This window comes from Triturus cristatus, chromosome 10, assembly GCF_964204655.1.
Source record: "Triturus cristatus chromosome 10, aTriCri1.1, whole genome shotgun sequence".
NCBI classification, from domain to species: Eukaryota; Metazoa; Chordata; class Amphibia; order Caudata; family Salamandridae; genus Triturus; species Triturus cristatus.
Window position 1 is genome coordinate 528,147,031 of NC_140593.1, and position 16,902 is coordinate 528,163,932.

The 16,902-nt window shown below is 45.4% G+C and overlaps 1 protein-coding gene across 4 annotated transcripts in view; it reads right to left on the reverse strand.

The window, feature by feature from the left end:
- The window catches only part of DPP6 (dipeptidyl peptidase like 6), a 2,129,336-nt gene that overhangs the window by 499,050 nt on the left and 1,613,384 nt on the right, over nucleotides 1–16,902 (reverse strand). For all 4 annotated transcript variants that reach the window (XM_085631994.1, XM_085631993.1, XM_085631995.1 and 1 more), the window contains exon 10: nucleotides 10,470–10,567. In XM_085631994.1, coding sequence (XP_085488120.1) covers nucleotides 10,470–10,567 — 98 coding nt within the window. The remainder of the gene's footprint in view (nucleotides 1–10,469; nucleotides 10,568–16,902) is intronic.

Here is a 16,902-nt window from a genome sequence, read left to right on the forward strand (position 1 = left end):
CATTCAACCGACGCACGCCACGACCGCAGCAACACCGCCCACCACCACCCTCCGCGCCTGGACTCCGATCAGCACCGAAGATACCATCCGCATGATGAACTCCATCCACTCCGGATCTCCGACCGACCCCTGCCCTCACCACGTCTTCAACATGGCCGACGCTGTCATCGCACCCCACCTGCGGGACATCATCAACACCTCCTTCGACACCGCCACCTTCCCGGAGAGCTGGAAACACGCCGAACTCAGCGCTCTACTCAAGAAACCAACAGCCGACCCCACCGACCTCAAGAATTACCGCCCCATCTCGCTCCTCCCGTTTCCAGCTAAAGTCATCGAGAAGACCGTCAACAAACAGCTGGCCGCCTTCCTCGAGACGAATGGATCCCTCGACCCCTCACAGTCTGGCTTCCGAGCCAACCACAGCACCGAGACCGCCCTCATCGCTGCCACCGATGACATCCGAGCCCTGATGGACAACGGAGAAACAGCGGCCCTCATCCTCCTAGACCTCTCCGCGGCATTCGACACTGTCTGCCACCGCACCCTAGTGCAGCGCCTCAGCAACGTCAGAATCCAGGAGAAGGCACTGGAATGGATTATCTCCTTCCTCGACGGAAGAACACAGAGAGTCCGCCTACCACCGTACAAGTCAGAGGCCACCGAAGTCATCTGCGGCGTCCCTCAAGGATCCTCGCTGAGCCCCACCCTCTTCAACGTCTACATGAGCCCCCTCGCGGCCATCGCACGCCAACACAACCTCAACATCATCTCCTACGCCGACGACACCCAGCTGATCCTCTCCCTGACCAACGACCCCGCCGCCGCCAGAGCCAACCTTCACGAAGGGATGAAAGATGTAGCCGAGTGGATGACGACCAGCCACCTGAAACTGAACTCAGACAAGACGGAGGTCCTCATCCTGGGCTCCTCGCCCTCCGCTTGGGACGACTCCTGGTGGCCCCCCGCCCTGGGCACCGCACCCAAACCGACGGACCACGCACGCAACCTGGGCTTCATCCTGGACTCTTCCCTCTCCATGACCAGACAAGTCAACGCCGTCTCCTCGTCGTGCTTCAACATCCTGCGCATGCTACGGAAGATCTTCCGGTGGATCCCCACCGAGACCAGGAAGACTGTCACCCAGGCCCTCGTCACCAGCCGACTGGACTACGGCAACGCCCTCTACGCCGGAACCACCGCCAAGCTCCAGAAGAGACTCCAACGGATCCAGAACGCCTCAGCCAGACTCATCCTCGACATCCCACGTAACAGCCACATCTCCAGACATCTGAGAGACCTGCATTGGCTCCCCATCAACAAAAGAATCACCTTCCGTCTCCTCACCCACGCACACAAAGCCCTACACGATCAAGGCCCGAGCTACCTCAACAACCGCATCAACTTCTACGCTCCCAAACGCCACCTCCGATCAGCCAGCCACGCCCTCGCCGCCGTCCCCCGCATCCAAAGAGCGACAACAGGAGGAAGGTCCTTCTCCTACCTGGCCGCCAAGACCTGGAACTCCCTCCCGACCGACCTGCGCCTGACCCAAGACCACCTCTCCTTCAGGAAGAAGCTCAAGACCTGGCTGTTCGAGCAGTAACGGCACCCCCCCCCCCCCCCCCAAGCACCTTGAGACCCTACGGGTAAGTAGTGCGCTCTATAAATGTCTTTGATTGATTGATTGATTGATTACTGTGGGCCTTTCGTTCAAGGATGATGATAGCGGTGACTTCTGTAATTATACAGAAGATAGTAATGCTGCTGTGTGATACTCAGAAACCTCATGCATAATAAATTAGGCTAGTTTTCGAAGAAAACCACACAACATTTATTCGGCACATAACTAGGTAAAAGGTCAGCGCCAGAACCGTTATATAGAGCAAGGCAGGACAAATGTAGGTAAAAGGTCGTGCATCTACCTAGGTCTATATTGGGTTACATTGAGGATCATAACAATCTTTGATGGGTTATTTAACTTTTGCAAGTATGGTTTTGAATATTCGCAGCAGCTGGCCAAAGGAAAGGGTTTTAGTGATGGCTGTCAGTACTGTACAAACCTGAGACTTCAATAACTGTTTTATGGGCCAAATAAAGATGTGCAATAATTTTAAACAGTGTTTGATGGTCCTAACGCAATGCCCGATTTTCCAACAGTTTTCCTGCCCAGCCTAATAAGTAGTGGGAAGTTTCAAATAATATCTGTTTGCCAAAGACAATTTTCATTTATTTTGCTGGTTTTTATTAATGTATGCTTAAAAACAGACCAATAAATTATCTAGATGAGTAGGAAAAGCTCTTGCTCTAAGGAGAAACTTCAATTTGGTTCTGACAAGTAACCACCGGCTTTTTTCAATGTTAATTTGTTATGTACAGTGATCTTCAAAACCTAATATGTAAAGCATGGGGACGAGTTGTATTGCTAATCGTACCCTGAAGTAACAGTTACTGTCAGTTTATCAATATGCAGGGACAGGACCATATCATGAGCAGAAATGTGTCATCTCCCCGATCCACACTTTGGCACATAACAGGCCTGCCTGGGTCGTACCTGTGAAATATTGTGAGGGAGACATATGTATGATGTAGTTAAACTAAATGAACCATCATCTAGCATTCAGTGGTTGTGGGATTCCAGGAAAAATGCAGCAATTGGCTCTGTCCCACTTGGAATACTGTCCTATTTTCTTTGAATAAAAATGATATTCTCGCTCCTCTATAGACTGCTGTTTTTCGTGTGTCATAAGTGGTAAAGTTATGCATGGTAAACAACTGCTTGGTAAAAGACACAGTGTGGTAAAAACCTCATTGTAAAGGCTGTTTCCCATTTATATAGCCAGTGTTATGTGTTTTGCAAGTTTGCTTGTGATAAGCATGTATTTTAGCATCACGTTGCCAAGGCAACAAAAAGTTTTACTGATTGAAGAACTTTGAAATGCTTTGATTTAAAAAACATTTATTGTGCATCATTTGAGAAGGCAAAGATCAGGATCAGCAACCACATTTATTTGCAAAGTGGCAGACTCTTTGTTAGTTAACATTGTTTTGGATTTTACAGCTTACTACAAATTGGACATGTATTTGTTATCAGCAAAAACACACTCCCAAAGGAGTCAGACATGCCTATTCAAGAGAAATGGGAGAGACGTATTTGACATTTAACACAAATTGGATTTTAGCTATGAGTAAATAGGTCAAAAAGTAGCCACAATCTCATTTTCATAAATCCAATTTCCAGTATGTCAGAGAATATGCTAAATTCCTTTTCTTTTTTCCAGCTAGCTAACTGCAGATTCTCTGCAGTGTTTTTGCTTTTACAAGAGGTCTTAAGAGATTAGCATGTGTCTACTCATACCCCCCAAATCAAAAGGAGTTAGTTATACTTCTCGATAGGAAGCAAAAACATTCTAGAATACGCGTTACATCAAATATTGTCCATGTCACCACAGGATACGAGCGAATGCGTCTGCTTTGATATTACTGTTCATTGGAAATCTAAACGGATATTTTGCCTCTTATGACTTCTGCATGTGAGCCTTCCAAAATTGTGTCATGTATGATCATAATTAATGACTGGCATTATTAGCATTTTATTCAAACTCCCTTCCTCAGGTTAGAAACAAAGGATTCATGTTAAACCATGAGTGTTTAAATGTATATGATGTTGTATATGGGTTTCAGATGTGATCCAATCCCAACAACTTAGATTTCTTACTGTGTTGCAGAAGAGAATGTACCTTCAACATGGAAGACTTACACATATTTTCCTCCAAGGCAAATGCAATAGCTAAAAATAAATGCATATATAATTAATATCAGTTCATCCAGTGATTGTTTTTACCAGGACTACTACCACTTCTTTGTTAGACCCGACATCCTTGCCATAGTATTCCCCCAGACTTTTTGCCTTCACTCCCCTAACTACGTGCTATCAGCTGTTTTGCATCCTTCCCCTCCTCCTGAATTCAATAATGCCAGAGCTGAGGGAGTCGGAGAGAAGTGTGTGACCCGGCTGTAGCGGCCGCCAGGACAGAGTCTGTATGCCACTGGATGGCCGTGCTCAGGACTTGCTGGACAGCCAGCCTGGGGGACTGCTATTACTGAGGTGTCTGGCCAACCCGAATTACCGTGGCCCACTGTGGCTCGCAGCCTGAGTGAGCCTGCAGCCACTGCCTTGCAAAGAGATGCTGCCTCAGCAATTATTAGAGCCCCAATGCCACACTACTCCGGACTCTGCGACTGCGGCCCAAGTAAGTACCACCAGACTCTGTGTGTTTAACACAATGAATGGCAGCATGTGATCAGGCAGCTGCAGCCTGCAGTTTGTGATTGCAAATCTTAGTACTCTAAGGTGACACTAAGGATGTTTTTAATTTCAAATAGCCTGCTGGCCTGAGCCCGAGTTACTTATTTCATATTTCTGCTGGAGTTTGATGGAGCTTAGATTTCACCTATAAAATGTATGCATTATTATATGACAAAAAGCTGCAGACATGAGTTATAAAATGGCACGCAGATTGTGGCGCAAGCAAGATAAAAACATAGGGCCTGATCAGAATGCTTCAGTTTGGAGGTGCTTTCATGTGAAAACATGCTTAATTAGTTGAACAGCCATGTTTATATGTGATTAATCCACATGTAATCTCACTATAGAATGCACATTAATTTAGAAAATGTATTTGTACTTTCAAAATGGCATCATGTTTTTTTGCAAGAGTAGAAATGTGCTGAATTGTGTGTGTTTCACAGTGTAGAAAACCATGTGATTTTAGTTTGCTTTAGTGGACTCAGCTTTCTGTAGTTTTTTTGCCCTTGAACACTCAGAATGGAATGTACTCCTCTTCCCTACCAACTTTCAATGAAAGGGCTTTGTTAATAAATCCTGCTTCCGGTTTCCGTTCGACCTTTACTATGTTGCATATTTTTGTAGCCTGTTTAATCGTGGAGAGAATAGAACACTTTTTTTTCATAAATCACAAGACTGAAATTTGAACAAAAACACGCCTGATTAATGACTTATCCAGTCACCCCATGGGGAAATGATGTGTCTTGAAGTTCTGATTGGATCAGCTATGAGGACCGAGCACGTGAACTTTTACTTGAAATATGGCTTACAAGTGGTAAGAGTGCCTCTTTTTTTTCTTCTGAGGGCCAGGCCCAGTTTCTGTGCTGGACACAGAGACTGGGAGGGGCTGCATTCTGTGGGGGCTATTGTGCAGCTTGAGACAGAGACACAGACTAGCACAGCGAAGCAGAGGCAGAGAGAAAGAGTTGAAAGGATCAGAACAGATTTAGATTTTAGGTGCTAAACTGCATTTATTTCTCTTTATGGGAGATTTTGCCATTATTAATTATTGATTAACCTTGTAAGACTTACTCTTTTTCTTAGAAACGCTTTAAGAGTTTTGACTGACAATTTGCGCCACATTTCCCTTCCTATATGTGATGCTTATATGCAGACTGTAATATGTTCTGTATTAATACTATTTTTCCTATGTTTTCAATTCTGTAACCTGATTGATATTTGACTAATGAATAAAGAGTCAGAGAGCCTTAACTTTTGACTTAAAATAAAACCCTTTAAAATAACTCACCACTCTCATTATTGCCTCTAATATTGTTGGCATTTAATTTTCATATTTATGTAAAGTCTCCTGTTTGGTGAAACACGGTCATCAAAAGGGCCATAATTTTCACCCTTTACAGCGGTAAACCATAGGTAATGAGGTTTTGAATAGGGAAATTACCAGGTAATTACTGCTGGATCAAGTGCTTACAGTACACCAGGCAGAATCATTGAGAACACTGCAAAGCACTTCAGTTTCATCCCAGACTATTGCTGGATGGATGAACTACCTATGAAAACACTTCAACTGTTGTCAGGGGAGATGTGCTACCAATAACATTTGCTAGACTGGATTACCCATTAATGAGTCATTCTGTCTGTATATTGTGTGTGTGGTGTAAAGTGCTCTGACACCCTGGTATGAGCAGCACTATAAAACAAATCAACTGTTTGCGAGAGAGGGATCGAAAGATGTTAGAGTGCTTTACAAATGAAATAGACGATATAAGGCATATAAATGACACTACACAATGGCGTTGGGCCATTTACGATAGACAAAGACCATTAAAGTAGAAACTACAGCAGTCACAAATATTGAGTAACAGCAAAGTCAATTGCAGCAGTTTTAAGATCTTCTTAGAGTTTTCATTGCTCAAATGGATGCAATTTTTGATATTTATATGCTTCCCTAGCTTCATTGATTGATTTTGCTTGTGAAAAGGTGTCACTCATAGTCATGGAACTGTCACTCATATTTACCCTGAAATTATGAACATGTCACATATAAGCAATCTGAATCATTGGCAGCTATGTGTGCACCTGACCCCTGCTAACCAGTGGTAAAATGCTTGTGCACTCTCCCTTAAACATAGTAAAATTGGTATACACTTAATTGGTACATTTAATTTACTTATAAGTCCCTAGTAAATTGTAATACATGTACCCAGGGTCTGTATATTAAATGTTACAAGTGGGTCGCAGCACCCATTTGCCACCCAGTAAAATAGCACTGTAAAATATGTCACAGGCCTGCCACTGTTCCTTGTAGTGCAGTTTTAAACTATCATTTCGACCTGGAAAAATAAAGCTTTTGCCAGGCCTAAACCTTTCTTTATAATACTTACAAGTCAACCCTAAGGTAGGCCCTAAATGCTCATGGGGGGGGGGGGTGCATGGTATTTCAAAAGAAAAATATGTATGTGGGTGGTGTTTTTTACTGTAGCAAATCTATATATAACAATGGGTTACATTATAAGTGATGACATCAGTTTAGGAACAGCTACAGAAATTCTTCTTTCACTCATTGGAACTGGAATTTAAAATCCTCTTTAATTGTTAAGTCAGATTTTAAGTTTGTATTCTGAAAATGGTACTTTTAAAAAGTTGACATTTTCTGCCTTAACCAAAATGTGCCATTCTGCCAGTGTTCAGGGTCGTATGGCTGTGAATGGCTCTCCTATGGTGTTTTGTGTATTCCTTCCAGAGATGGGGACAAAAGACTTTGGGTGTGGGGCAGGGTGTTCCTCCCCTAACCAAGATGTCCTGGGGGCTTGTACTCAGCCCTTCCTGAGCTTCAAGGGGTAGCCACAGGGCTGTTCTCACCCCCGTCCTTTCTTTTATTGGTTGTCTGGCCTGCCACTATCAAATGCAGCCAAACCCAGGAAAACGAGCATCCCCCACCCACAGACTGAAAATGGGTATAAGAATGGCACCTTCTGAACATCTCATCACAGCAATCTTGGGCCTGTGGCAGATGAAGAAGAAGGACTACCCTGCTGTATGATGAAGGAATACTGGACCTGCTTGCCTTGAACTCAGGACTCCCGGAGTTAGATGGTTGGCCTCCTGTTTGAGCAACAAGGACACAACAAAGTTCCAGAGGACTCCCTGAAACTGCACTGCTGACCAGCACCACCTGGACCTGCCTTATCTCTGCTGCTGGCCTCTTTTAGAGTGAGTCCTGATCCCAAAGAGGTGCCCCTGGACCATTGGCTGACATCAGAGTGTAGTCCTCCTGCTTCAGATCTACGAAATAGGCACTTCAGGTGAAAATCCAGATGCTTGGGGCTCTTTGCGACCACGAGTGGGCTTCTCACATCAGCAACGGTTGCAGCATCTTCCACCAACGAGAAGTTCTTCTAACAACCTGCTCTTCGCGTCAAATAGCAAACAGCATGCGCCAATTGCCAACACACAGCTACAGCATGACCGCTCCTCTAGCGGATGACACCCTCTGCCAAGGCTTCTTGTTTGGAATTGGACTTTAAGAAGGTACACTCCTCACTGGAACAAACCTGGACCCTGTATTTGACTGGGGCTCCATCGCAGTCAGCCTGAACTTGTGACTTTGGCCCAGTCTTGCGTGACAAGACAACTGCAAGCGGAGCTTTGCATTTCTTGGTGCTATTTCTAAGTAAGGCGGTAAAAATTAAAAACTCCAGTTTTACTGTTCGGGTTTTTGTTGTTTCAGTGTCATTTTATTTCTTAAAATGTACTTTATTTTTCTAACATGGTTTGGAATTTTCCATGTGTTGTGTTTTCACATTATTAATGTTTGAGTACTGCATAAATACTTAACGCATTGCCTCTAAGTTAAGCCTGACTGCTTCATGTCAAGCTAACAGAGGGTTATGCATAAGTTAATTTAGTGACTTTTGTGGCACACCCTGACAAGGACTGTGTATTTGTTTGGAGTGGGGCTCTGACCCTTTCTCCAAATAACCCAATTTCTTACATTCCTCCGCTTATTATTATTATTACTGATAATAATAATAACACCATTATGTTTGAGTTAATGATTAGAAGAAAGAGCCAGCTGAGGTGCCACCACTGGAAACACTGCAGCTCACCCACTTTCAAACGGCGCAGGAAGAGCACAAGTTGGGCAAGTGCCAAACCTGGAATGACCACCCACATGTTTAACCCCTTCGCCGCGGCGCAAATTCCGCCGCGGCACTGGGGGGGTGCGGGGTGAGCGCGGCGCCGCCATGCTCGTGACGGAACCACGCCGTCATGAGTCACGGGCGAGCTTTGCTCATGACGGCGTGGTTCCGTCACGACTCCGCCCACTCGTTATTTCGCCCGCACAGGCGGGGAATCAGTGACGCGTGGGCGGAGCAGCCACAGCATGACGGAACCACGCCGTCATGAGCACACGCTGCCCGTGGCTCATGACGGCGTGGTTCCGTCATGCGCACGCAAGGGGTTAATCCCTGCGAATATTACTCACAACACTTCTGGAGACACCTTGTGCTTTCGCTGGCTACAGGAGTAGCAGCCTTTGGGGCTTATCATAACAATTCTTCTCTATGAATCTGACGACTGGATCTTGATTTTAGCTGGAGTTCTGGTTAAAGCCATAAATGTCTCCACCTCACAATGAAAATTAAGGAAAATGCTTGTGTATGGAATTGCCCCTGTTGTATGACTAAGAAACATGGGACCAGATATAATAAAGGTTGGGTAGTACAGCAACCGTTTTGCAAGCCAACCTTCATTTTGTGCTGCAACGGATGTACAAATCCTTCATAGCTTAAAATGAACATTTTCACCTTAATATTAATGAGTCAGGATTCTGTTTGTGAATCAATGTGAGAATATAGGGGTTGGAGACCTGTGAGGGACAGCAGACCACCAACACTGCATTTGATTTAGGAGAATGCTTTTTATTTACTTGTAGGCTCTTTCCCATGAAGGGGAAGAGTCTGCTGCAACAACAAAAAAAAAACAATAAAAAAACATTTGGTGAATGGCATTGGGAAGAGCATGACTCCAAAGGCAGTAGTCCATATTTACTAAGAAGCAGCTGCACCCTGGACAGCTTTCCCTTTGAAATTAGACATCAGCACCTTTCTTGTGTATTTATTCAAGAAATTGTGATCAAGACCCACTGACTGATACATGACATTGTAATCCACAAGGAGGTGGTGGTGGGGGGAGGGGGCTTCGTCTCTTCATAATCCCTACACTTTTCCAGATCATAATATGACTCAAAGTCTCAAAGTACACACAACGAGCAGGAGAGACTTTCCTAACTCTCAAAGTGCATTTACTCCATTTCGGATTGCCTTTCCTGGTTCACAAGTCGGTGACTTTACAAATCCTATTCTTGCAACCACAAAAAGATTTAGCATGTCTGGAGTATATGGATTGTTAAAAAGTTAGTGCTGTGAAATCAGCAGCAAATCTGCTATTAGGACAACGAGAGAAACACCACATGAAGTGATAATGATTTTCATTCACTGCTCCACAAGGTAATGAGACATTCTTGCAACCGATAGAACACAGTATTTAATAAAAGGAAACTGTGTCAGCATGAGAGAAATAACACATCGCAAATGCTCTTATCACAGTACATTTATTATTTCAAAATGGAAGTTAAATCTGGGCTTCTTTTACCATCTAACAGAGAACCTATTTATTCACAGTTTTCTTCTTTTGCTGCTGACAACTGTGATCTATGTCAAAAGAGTTCACAAATATGTATCCTTTATCACCCACTCCTTCCTGCGAGCGCGGCATTTTGTGAATTTGTTGCTAGGCTTCAATTTATCTAAATTCATACTGTGTGTATCATTGCTATCCGTTCTTTGCCTAAAAGCAGCCAGCATACATCTCAGAAAAATGTTCAGGTGAGAATTGAAAGAATGCATGTGGCTCACCATTACTGACCCGTTCTTAGATCCTCTCACTGGCACATTCTAATATCTCGATTTTTTTAACTACCTGTTTTACAGATTCCAGGTAATCATGAAAAAAGAAGCTTAGGCGTGTGAAATATAAATGTGAAATTGATCCATATACCGTAGGAAGGTTTTTTTGATGAAAAGAAATTGCTTTGATCTGTATTCACACTGAGAGGCAGACGTGATCATTTCGATGTGCATATTAAATATCCTACCTCAGTCTTTGATCATCGGGCAGCGTCATTTCCACGTGATGGAGAGGCCCATTTAAATTCACAACATGCAATGACACCACGGGGTTATCGCATCCAGCCTGCAAGACAAGAGCAAAGCACGGGTCACTCCTCTTTGAAAAGCTGCAGAAAAATGCCCCAACCTTCGGGGCAACTAGGCTTGACTTTCATTTCAGGACAAAAACGCATAGAGGGCCTAAAACGTAAAACGATTCCATGGCAGAATCTATGCAACGAAACAAAGGCAGGGCAAGTCATTTGCACCATGGTTTGATCTTTGTGTAATAAAGCATAGAGAGCCCAGGGGCATATGTATCAAACGATTTTGTATTCGCAAACGCTGCGAATCGCAAAAAAACAGCGTTTGCGAATACAAAATCGCAAAAGGAGATGTATGAGGCATTTCAGCCTCGCATTCTTAAGGAATCGCTAAATTTGCGATTTCTTAAGTTTGCGTAAGCATTTAAGAAATCACAAATTGCGATTTCTTAAATGCAATGTAACATGCACCCAAGTTGTGCGATTTCTCCTTAAGAAATCGCAAATTACCACCAACTTCAAGTTGGTGGTAAATTGCGATTTCTTTGAAATATGCACTTTTTTGCATATTTCAAAGTGCCATGTGGTGCACATACATGCCCTTAGGGCATGTATGTGCGCCATATGTGCACACATGCTGATTTCAGGGGTGCATCAGGGTGTCATCATGACACCCTCGCACCTTTGAAAATATTCTCAATTTGCGATTAGCAAATAGCGATTCGCAAATTGAGAAGGACTTCCCATTCATTGCTATGGGCCTCCTGGCCCATAGGAATGAATGGGAAGGTATTCCTTAATTGCGATTTTGCAATTTGCTAATCGCAATTAAGGAATTTTAGGAAATCGCAAAAATTGTGCGATTTTTTAAATACATCCCGTTTTGCAATTCTCAAATAGCGATTCTCAAAAAATCGCTATTTGAGAATCGCAAATGGAGATGTTGATATATATGCCCCCCAGTGTATTAAACATTTTTGCGGCTTCAAACCAAGCAATTCCCAGTATTATATGGAGGGGACTAAACCCATTTTGCGTTTTGCAATCCATTCTGAATCACAATTAGAAAGGGGCATAAAAGGAGTGTCCCCTCCTAATTTCAATGTTATGTTTCAATAGTTTGAAACCCCAATCGGCCTGGTGCATGTGTCAAATGCTACATTCTGTATTTTGGAAATGTTCATGTGCAAAGTTAATGTCTTAATTGCCTCTATTGCGTGCAACATGCGAAAGATATTTCATATATCAGTAAAAAAGAAGTGCCTGTTCTGGCCGACATTAGTTACAGCAATTTGAGTTTCATCAGAACAACATTCAAAATTCGAACAGAATTTTATCGCTGATATTTAACCAGATTAACTGAATCAATGCTCAACCAAACTTCCATTTCTATAATAGGGCATGATGAATTTTTAAATGATGTAAGATTTAATGTAGGTGAGTTTGATAGAGTACTTACACTGAAAATCGTGTTTAAATTTTAAACTGATCAGACTCGATTAAGCCTCAAATTTAATGAGTGTTAGTTGAAGTTGAGTAAGCTACTTCACACGTGACAATCTCTACCCCTTCTAAAAGAGTCTGTTTCAATACCTTCCTCTGTCTTCCTCGTCACAGTCACCTAGGAGCACTACGTGTTCCAGGCACAGCATTTACCCATATAAAAAAATCCCCACCCAATATGGCGGCCTGACAAGAAGTACCTGTCACCTGACCAATAAGGGTGGGATAACCTCAGAACACATCCTGGTTTTTTTCTCTGTGTTTCAGCTGGAACACCCATTGTCGTACTACTATGGTGGGGAGTATGTTTTTTCTTTTCTTTTATGGGGTCTGCTATGGCGTTTCCAATTTTTACGTATGCGTTTATTACTGCCACCTCTCCCGCTGGTGTAGCGTTTTGTATGTGAAGATCTCTCCTGGTCACCTCCACTACTGTGCCGAGCGATTGGGAGTGGCAGTGTGCTATATGTTTTTTCTGTCCTATTTGCGCCACCACTCCTGCTCTGAGTGACTAGAGAGTTGCGGTGGTGGGTTTTGGTGCTTGTGCCGCTCCTGCGCTTTAGCGGTCAGGAGCGGCAGTCTTTATTTATTTATTTGCACTTCAGCTCTCGTGCCCTCAAGTGTAGGCGGGTGACAGAGTCTGCATTAGGCCTGCGGCTTACCTGTGTTGCGGTCTCCCTGCTGCTCCTATCTCTCCCGCGAGGAGGTTCCCGGGGATGTTTATAGTCACAGAATGGCCGTCTTCAGCGTGCCGAGTCATGAGGAGAGTACCAGTTGGTTGGCAATGGTGTCTCTTGTCCCTTTAAAATATTGTTTCTCCTCCTTGTCAGCAGTTGTGTTTTTTGCAGCCATGGAGGGTAAATGCTCTGAGAAGCGTAAACATCAGTCTTCTGGTTCAGAGTCTGAACCTGCTTCCTCCCAGCAGCTTGTGGGCATGGATCTTGATGTCCTTCAGGCAATGATCAATAAGGCAGTGGACTCTGCTTTTGTGGCTCGGGATGGACCGGTGCCTGAAATTCCCAGAGTTTCATCTCAGCCTGGCCAGACTCTGATGGTTCAGAGAAGGAACAGCTGGACGTTTTGTTAAAGCCGCTGAATTAAAGGAGGTCATCACTCACTTGAAGGACAATTTAGCCTTTCAGACTGTTGTTCCTCTGGATGAGGAGGAAGAGTTTTTCCTTCAGTACCGCCGGAAGGAGCATGATGCTCTTCCCATCCAGAAGGCCATCTGGGGCCTTCTGTCCAGGGAATGGTCTGTTGTCGAGAAAGCTGGGTTCCCTGTGTTCCTTGCAAAGAAGTACCCTCTTCAGAATGTTCTGATGGAATTCCCCCCTCAAGTGAAAGTGGACTCTCTGATAGTGGGTCTGGCCTCCAGTGGTTCTATTATCTCGGAGGACGCCTCTCCTAGCGATCCAGTTGATAAGAAGGTGGACAGTGCTGCCAAGCGGGCTTACTCCGCCGCAAACTTTTCCATCAGGGCGGGTGCTTACGCCTCATGTGGTTCAATCCCTCCTGCATGATTTTCAGGCCTTCTTTGAAGACCTCCAGCAAGGGGAGGTCGTTAATTCCCGTCTGTCTCTTCTGGAATTACAGGTTTGAATTTTGTCTGACATTACATTTGACTCCCTGTCCGCTGCAGCGGCCATTTCTGGTTCCATTATTTCTGCTCGTCGAAACATCTGGATGAGATCATGAAAGGCGGAGACCTCCCAGAAGTCCCTCCTGTCATGCTTGCCCTTTGATGGGGCTAAGTTGTTTGGACCTCAACTTGAAGATCTGCTGAAGAAGTCGGTGGAGGATCATAAACTCCTGGCGCCTCTACAGCATGCTCTGAGAGTTCGGGGGTTCGGTTATAGGCGAGCGTTTGGGAAACCCCCCTAAGCTGGGAAGAGTCCCTCCTAGCCCTTTCGTGGGAGGGGTCGTGGTCATGGCACATCCTTTTCTGCTAAGTCTCGGCAACAACCCGCAGGTGATGCCCTCACTGATTCCAATCTAAAGTCCTGATTATCTCAGGGTGGGCTGCCGATTTGGACAGTTTTCTCCTGCTTGGGCTTGCGACGTCACCGATTCCTGGGTTCTTCGCCTGGTGGTCGATGGTTATTCTACCGACTTCTCTTCTCGGCCTCCAGATCTTTTTGTCCCAACCCGACTCCTCGGAATCCTCTGAAGCTGCTGGGGTTGAAGCAGGGGTTCTTAGATCTCTCCAGAAGGGTGCCATCATCCCTGTTTCCGGGGACGAGTTGGGACAGGGTTGCTACTCTCTGATGTTCCTTGTGCAGAAGGCGTCAGGGGGTTTCCGTCCTGTTCTGGACCTCAAGACTGTGAATTCCTATGTGCCTTACCAGAGATTCAAGATGGTGAGTTTACAGAAGATTCTGCCCTTATTTCCCCTGGGGACTTTCTGTCATCATTGGACCTTTTGGATGCTTATTTCCATATTTCTGTGCATCCTCTCTTCCAGAGTGTTAGACCTGGGGGTCGCTAGTTGGCTGAGGTAGGTACCTTAGGCCAAATAGGGACCCTTGCTTCCACGTCAGGAAAAGGAAGGACACCTTCTCAGATAGCCCCCGCTCACCCCCTTGGTAGCTTGGCACGAGCAGCCAGGCTTATCTTCAAGGCAATGTAAAGTATTTGCAAACACGCTCTCTGTAACCCAATGATGACACCACAAATAGACTCCACACGAGTTTCATAAAAACAAGTATACATTTATATAAAAAGATATACGATGAGACCACACGATATAAATCCAACATATGCCTATTTGTAATATTCATCCTGGCAGGTTATTAGGCCAGCCAGCCCTTGTAAGTTCTGGCGATATTAATGAGCAATTCTAAATGATCCACTGCAGTTGTAATGCAATGGCATGCAGTTCATAATGCTAGAATCAGGCACTTTGCAATGTAAAAATAATGCAGTTCGTTATGCTAGAATCAGGCATGTTGCAATGTTAAAATAATGCAGTTCATTATGCAACAATCAAGCAGTTTGTAATGCCAAAATAATGCAATGCGTAACGCAACAATCAGGTAGTTCATTATGCAACCTAACGCAATGCATAATGCAACAATCAGGTAGTTCGCCATGCAAAAATAGTGCAATGCGTAATGCAACAATTAGGAAATTCGTAATGCAGAAATAATGCAATGCGTAATGCAACAATCAGGTAGTTCGTAATGCAGGAATAAAGCAACGCGTAATACACTAATCAGGTAGTTCGTAATGCAGAAATAATGCAATGAGTAATACACTCCAGCACCGATCACTGTGCCTTAGGCAGTCTCCCCGCCCCTCATACTGACTCGCCGTCAGCTTCTGTCAACAGATGCCCCCACATGGGTATGGTGTAAACCAAAGTGCAGCGCCGCACTCCGGCCCCGGTACTGCCACTCCTTGGCAAGTACGGGCCGCGGATCGAGCCGAAGCAGAGGCTCGCGCTGCAGGAATGAGAGAGGCCAAAAGTGTCTCTCTCCGAGCCGACACCCCACCCCAGGCAGCAACACACGTTACCTGGGGGGTGCGACCTCGCTCTCCTCTCCTCTTTCCTTGACTTGGGCCTCCGATGCAATCTTTGTGGATTCCGGGCAGTGGAACTCGGGCCCTCCCTCGACGGGGTTGGTTCAAGGTCCCGCTCTGGCAACGGCGGGCTCAGGCCAGCGGCTCAGCTACTCTGGGGCTGCCGGTCATGGCCGCTGGTGCTACGAAGATCTCAGGCTGCAACAGGGCACTTACACACAGCGTAGCTGAGACTGACTTGCGCTTCGGTTGTGCATGATCACAGGGCACTCATCACGAAGGTCTCAGCCTGCACGAAGCACACAGCGTCGCTGAGACTCACTTGAACTTCGGGTGCACGATAACAGGGCAATCCTCACGAAGGTGTCAGGCTGCACAAAGCACACGCACACAGCGTCGGTGAGACTCACTTGGACTACGGTGTGCACGATAACAGGGCAATCCTCACGAAGGTCTCAGGCTGCACAGGGCACGCACACACAGCATCTCTGAGACTCACTTGGACTTTGGTGCACATGACCACAGGACAATCCTCATGAAGAACTCAGGCTGCAAAACGTATACGCACACAGCGTCGCTGAGACTCGCTGGGACTCCAGGTACCCACGATCACAGGTCAATTCTTACGAGGGTCTCAGGCTGCAAAAACCACACGCACACAGCATCGCGGAGACGCTCCTGGAAACTTTTGTGTTCCTGAGTTTCTGCAACAGGGAGCTAGCTCACCTTGGGCCCTTGGGGATAAGTTACTTCCGGACACAACACACAGCAAAGTCCTTTCAAGCAGGGGGACCCAGCACACATCAAAGTCCCTTTAGCCTCTCCTTGGTTAACACAGCAAACTGCAGGCCTGCCCCAGAACATACAGCAAGGGTCAGTCCTTTCCTTCAGTCTCTTCAGCTGTTTCTTCCTTGGCAGAGATCCCTCTTGACCACGAAGTAGGTTCAATCCTTTTCAGTCTTGATCAATCCATTTCTCCAAAGTTCAGGGGCTTCAGTTCTCATAGTTATCCCTCTAATTGTCTTTGAAGTCTTTGCGTTTAGGGGAGCACTGACCCCTGTTCAAACCAGTTCTGGGTGCCTTCCTGCCAGTGACTCCTCCTTCCTTTGATTAGTGAGGGTCTGGATTCTCAATCACTCAGTAGGAGATGGGACCATTGTTTTATGGCAGCAACCCAGGCCTCTTCACCTCTAGGGGCTACTCCTACCCCCTACACTCCAGGTGCAGGTCAGCCTGTTGCTGTCTCACCTCCTCCCCTGGGTCAAGACATTCCCCAGATCCTATCACTTTCAAATCCAGACAGTCAATCCACAACCAGGACACACTGAAATGTTAGAGCATAAAAATCCAGCCA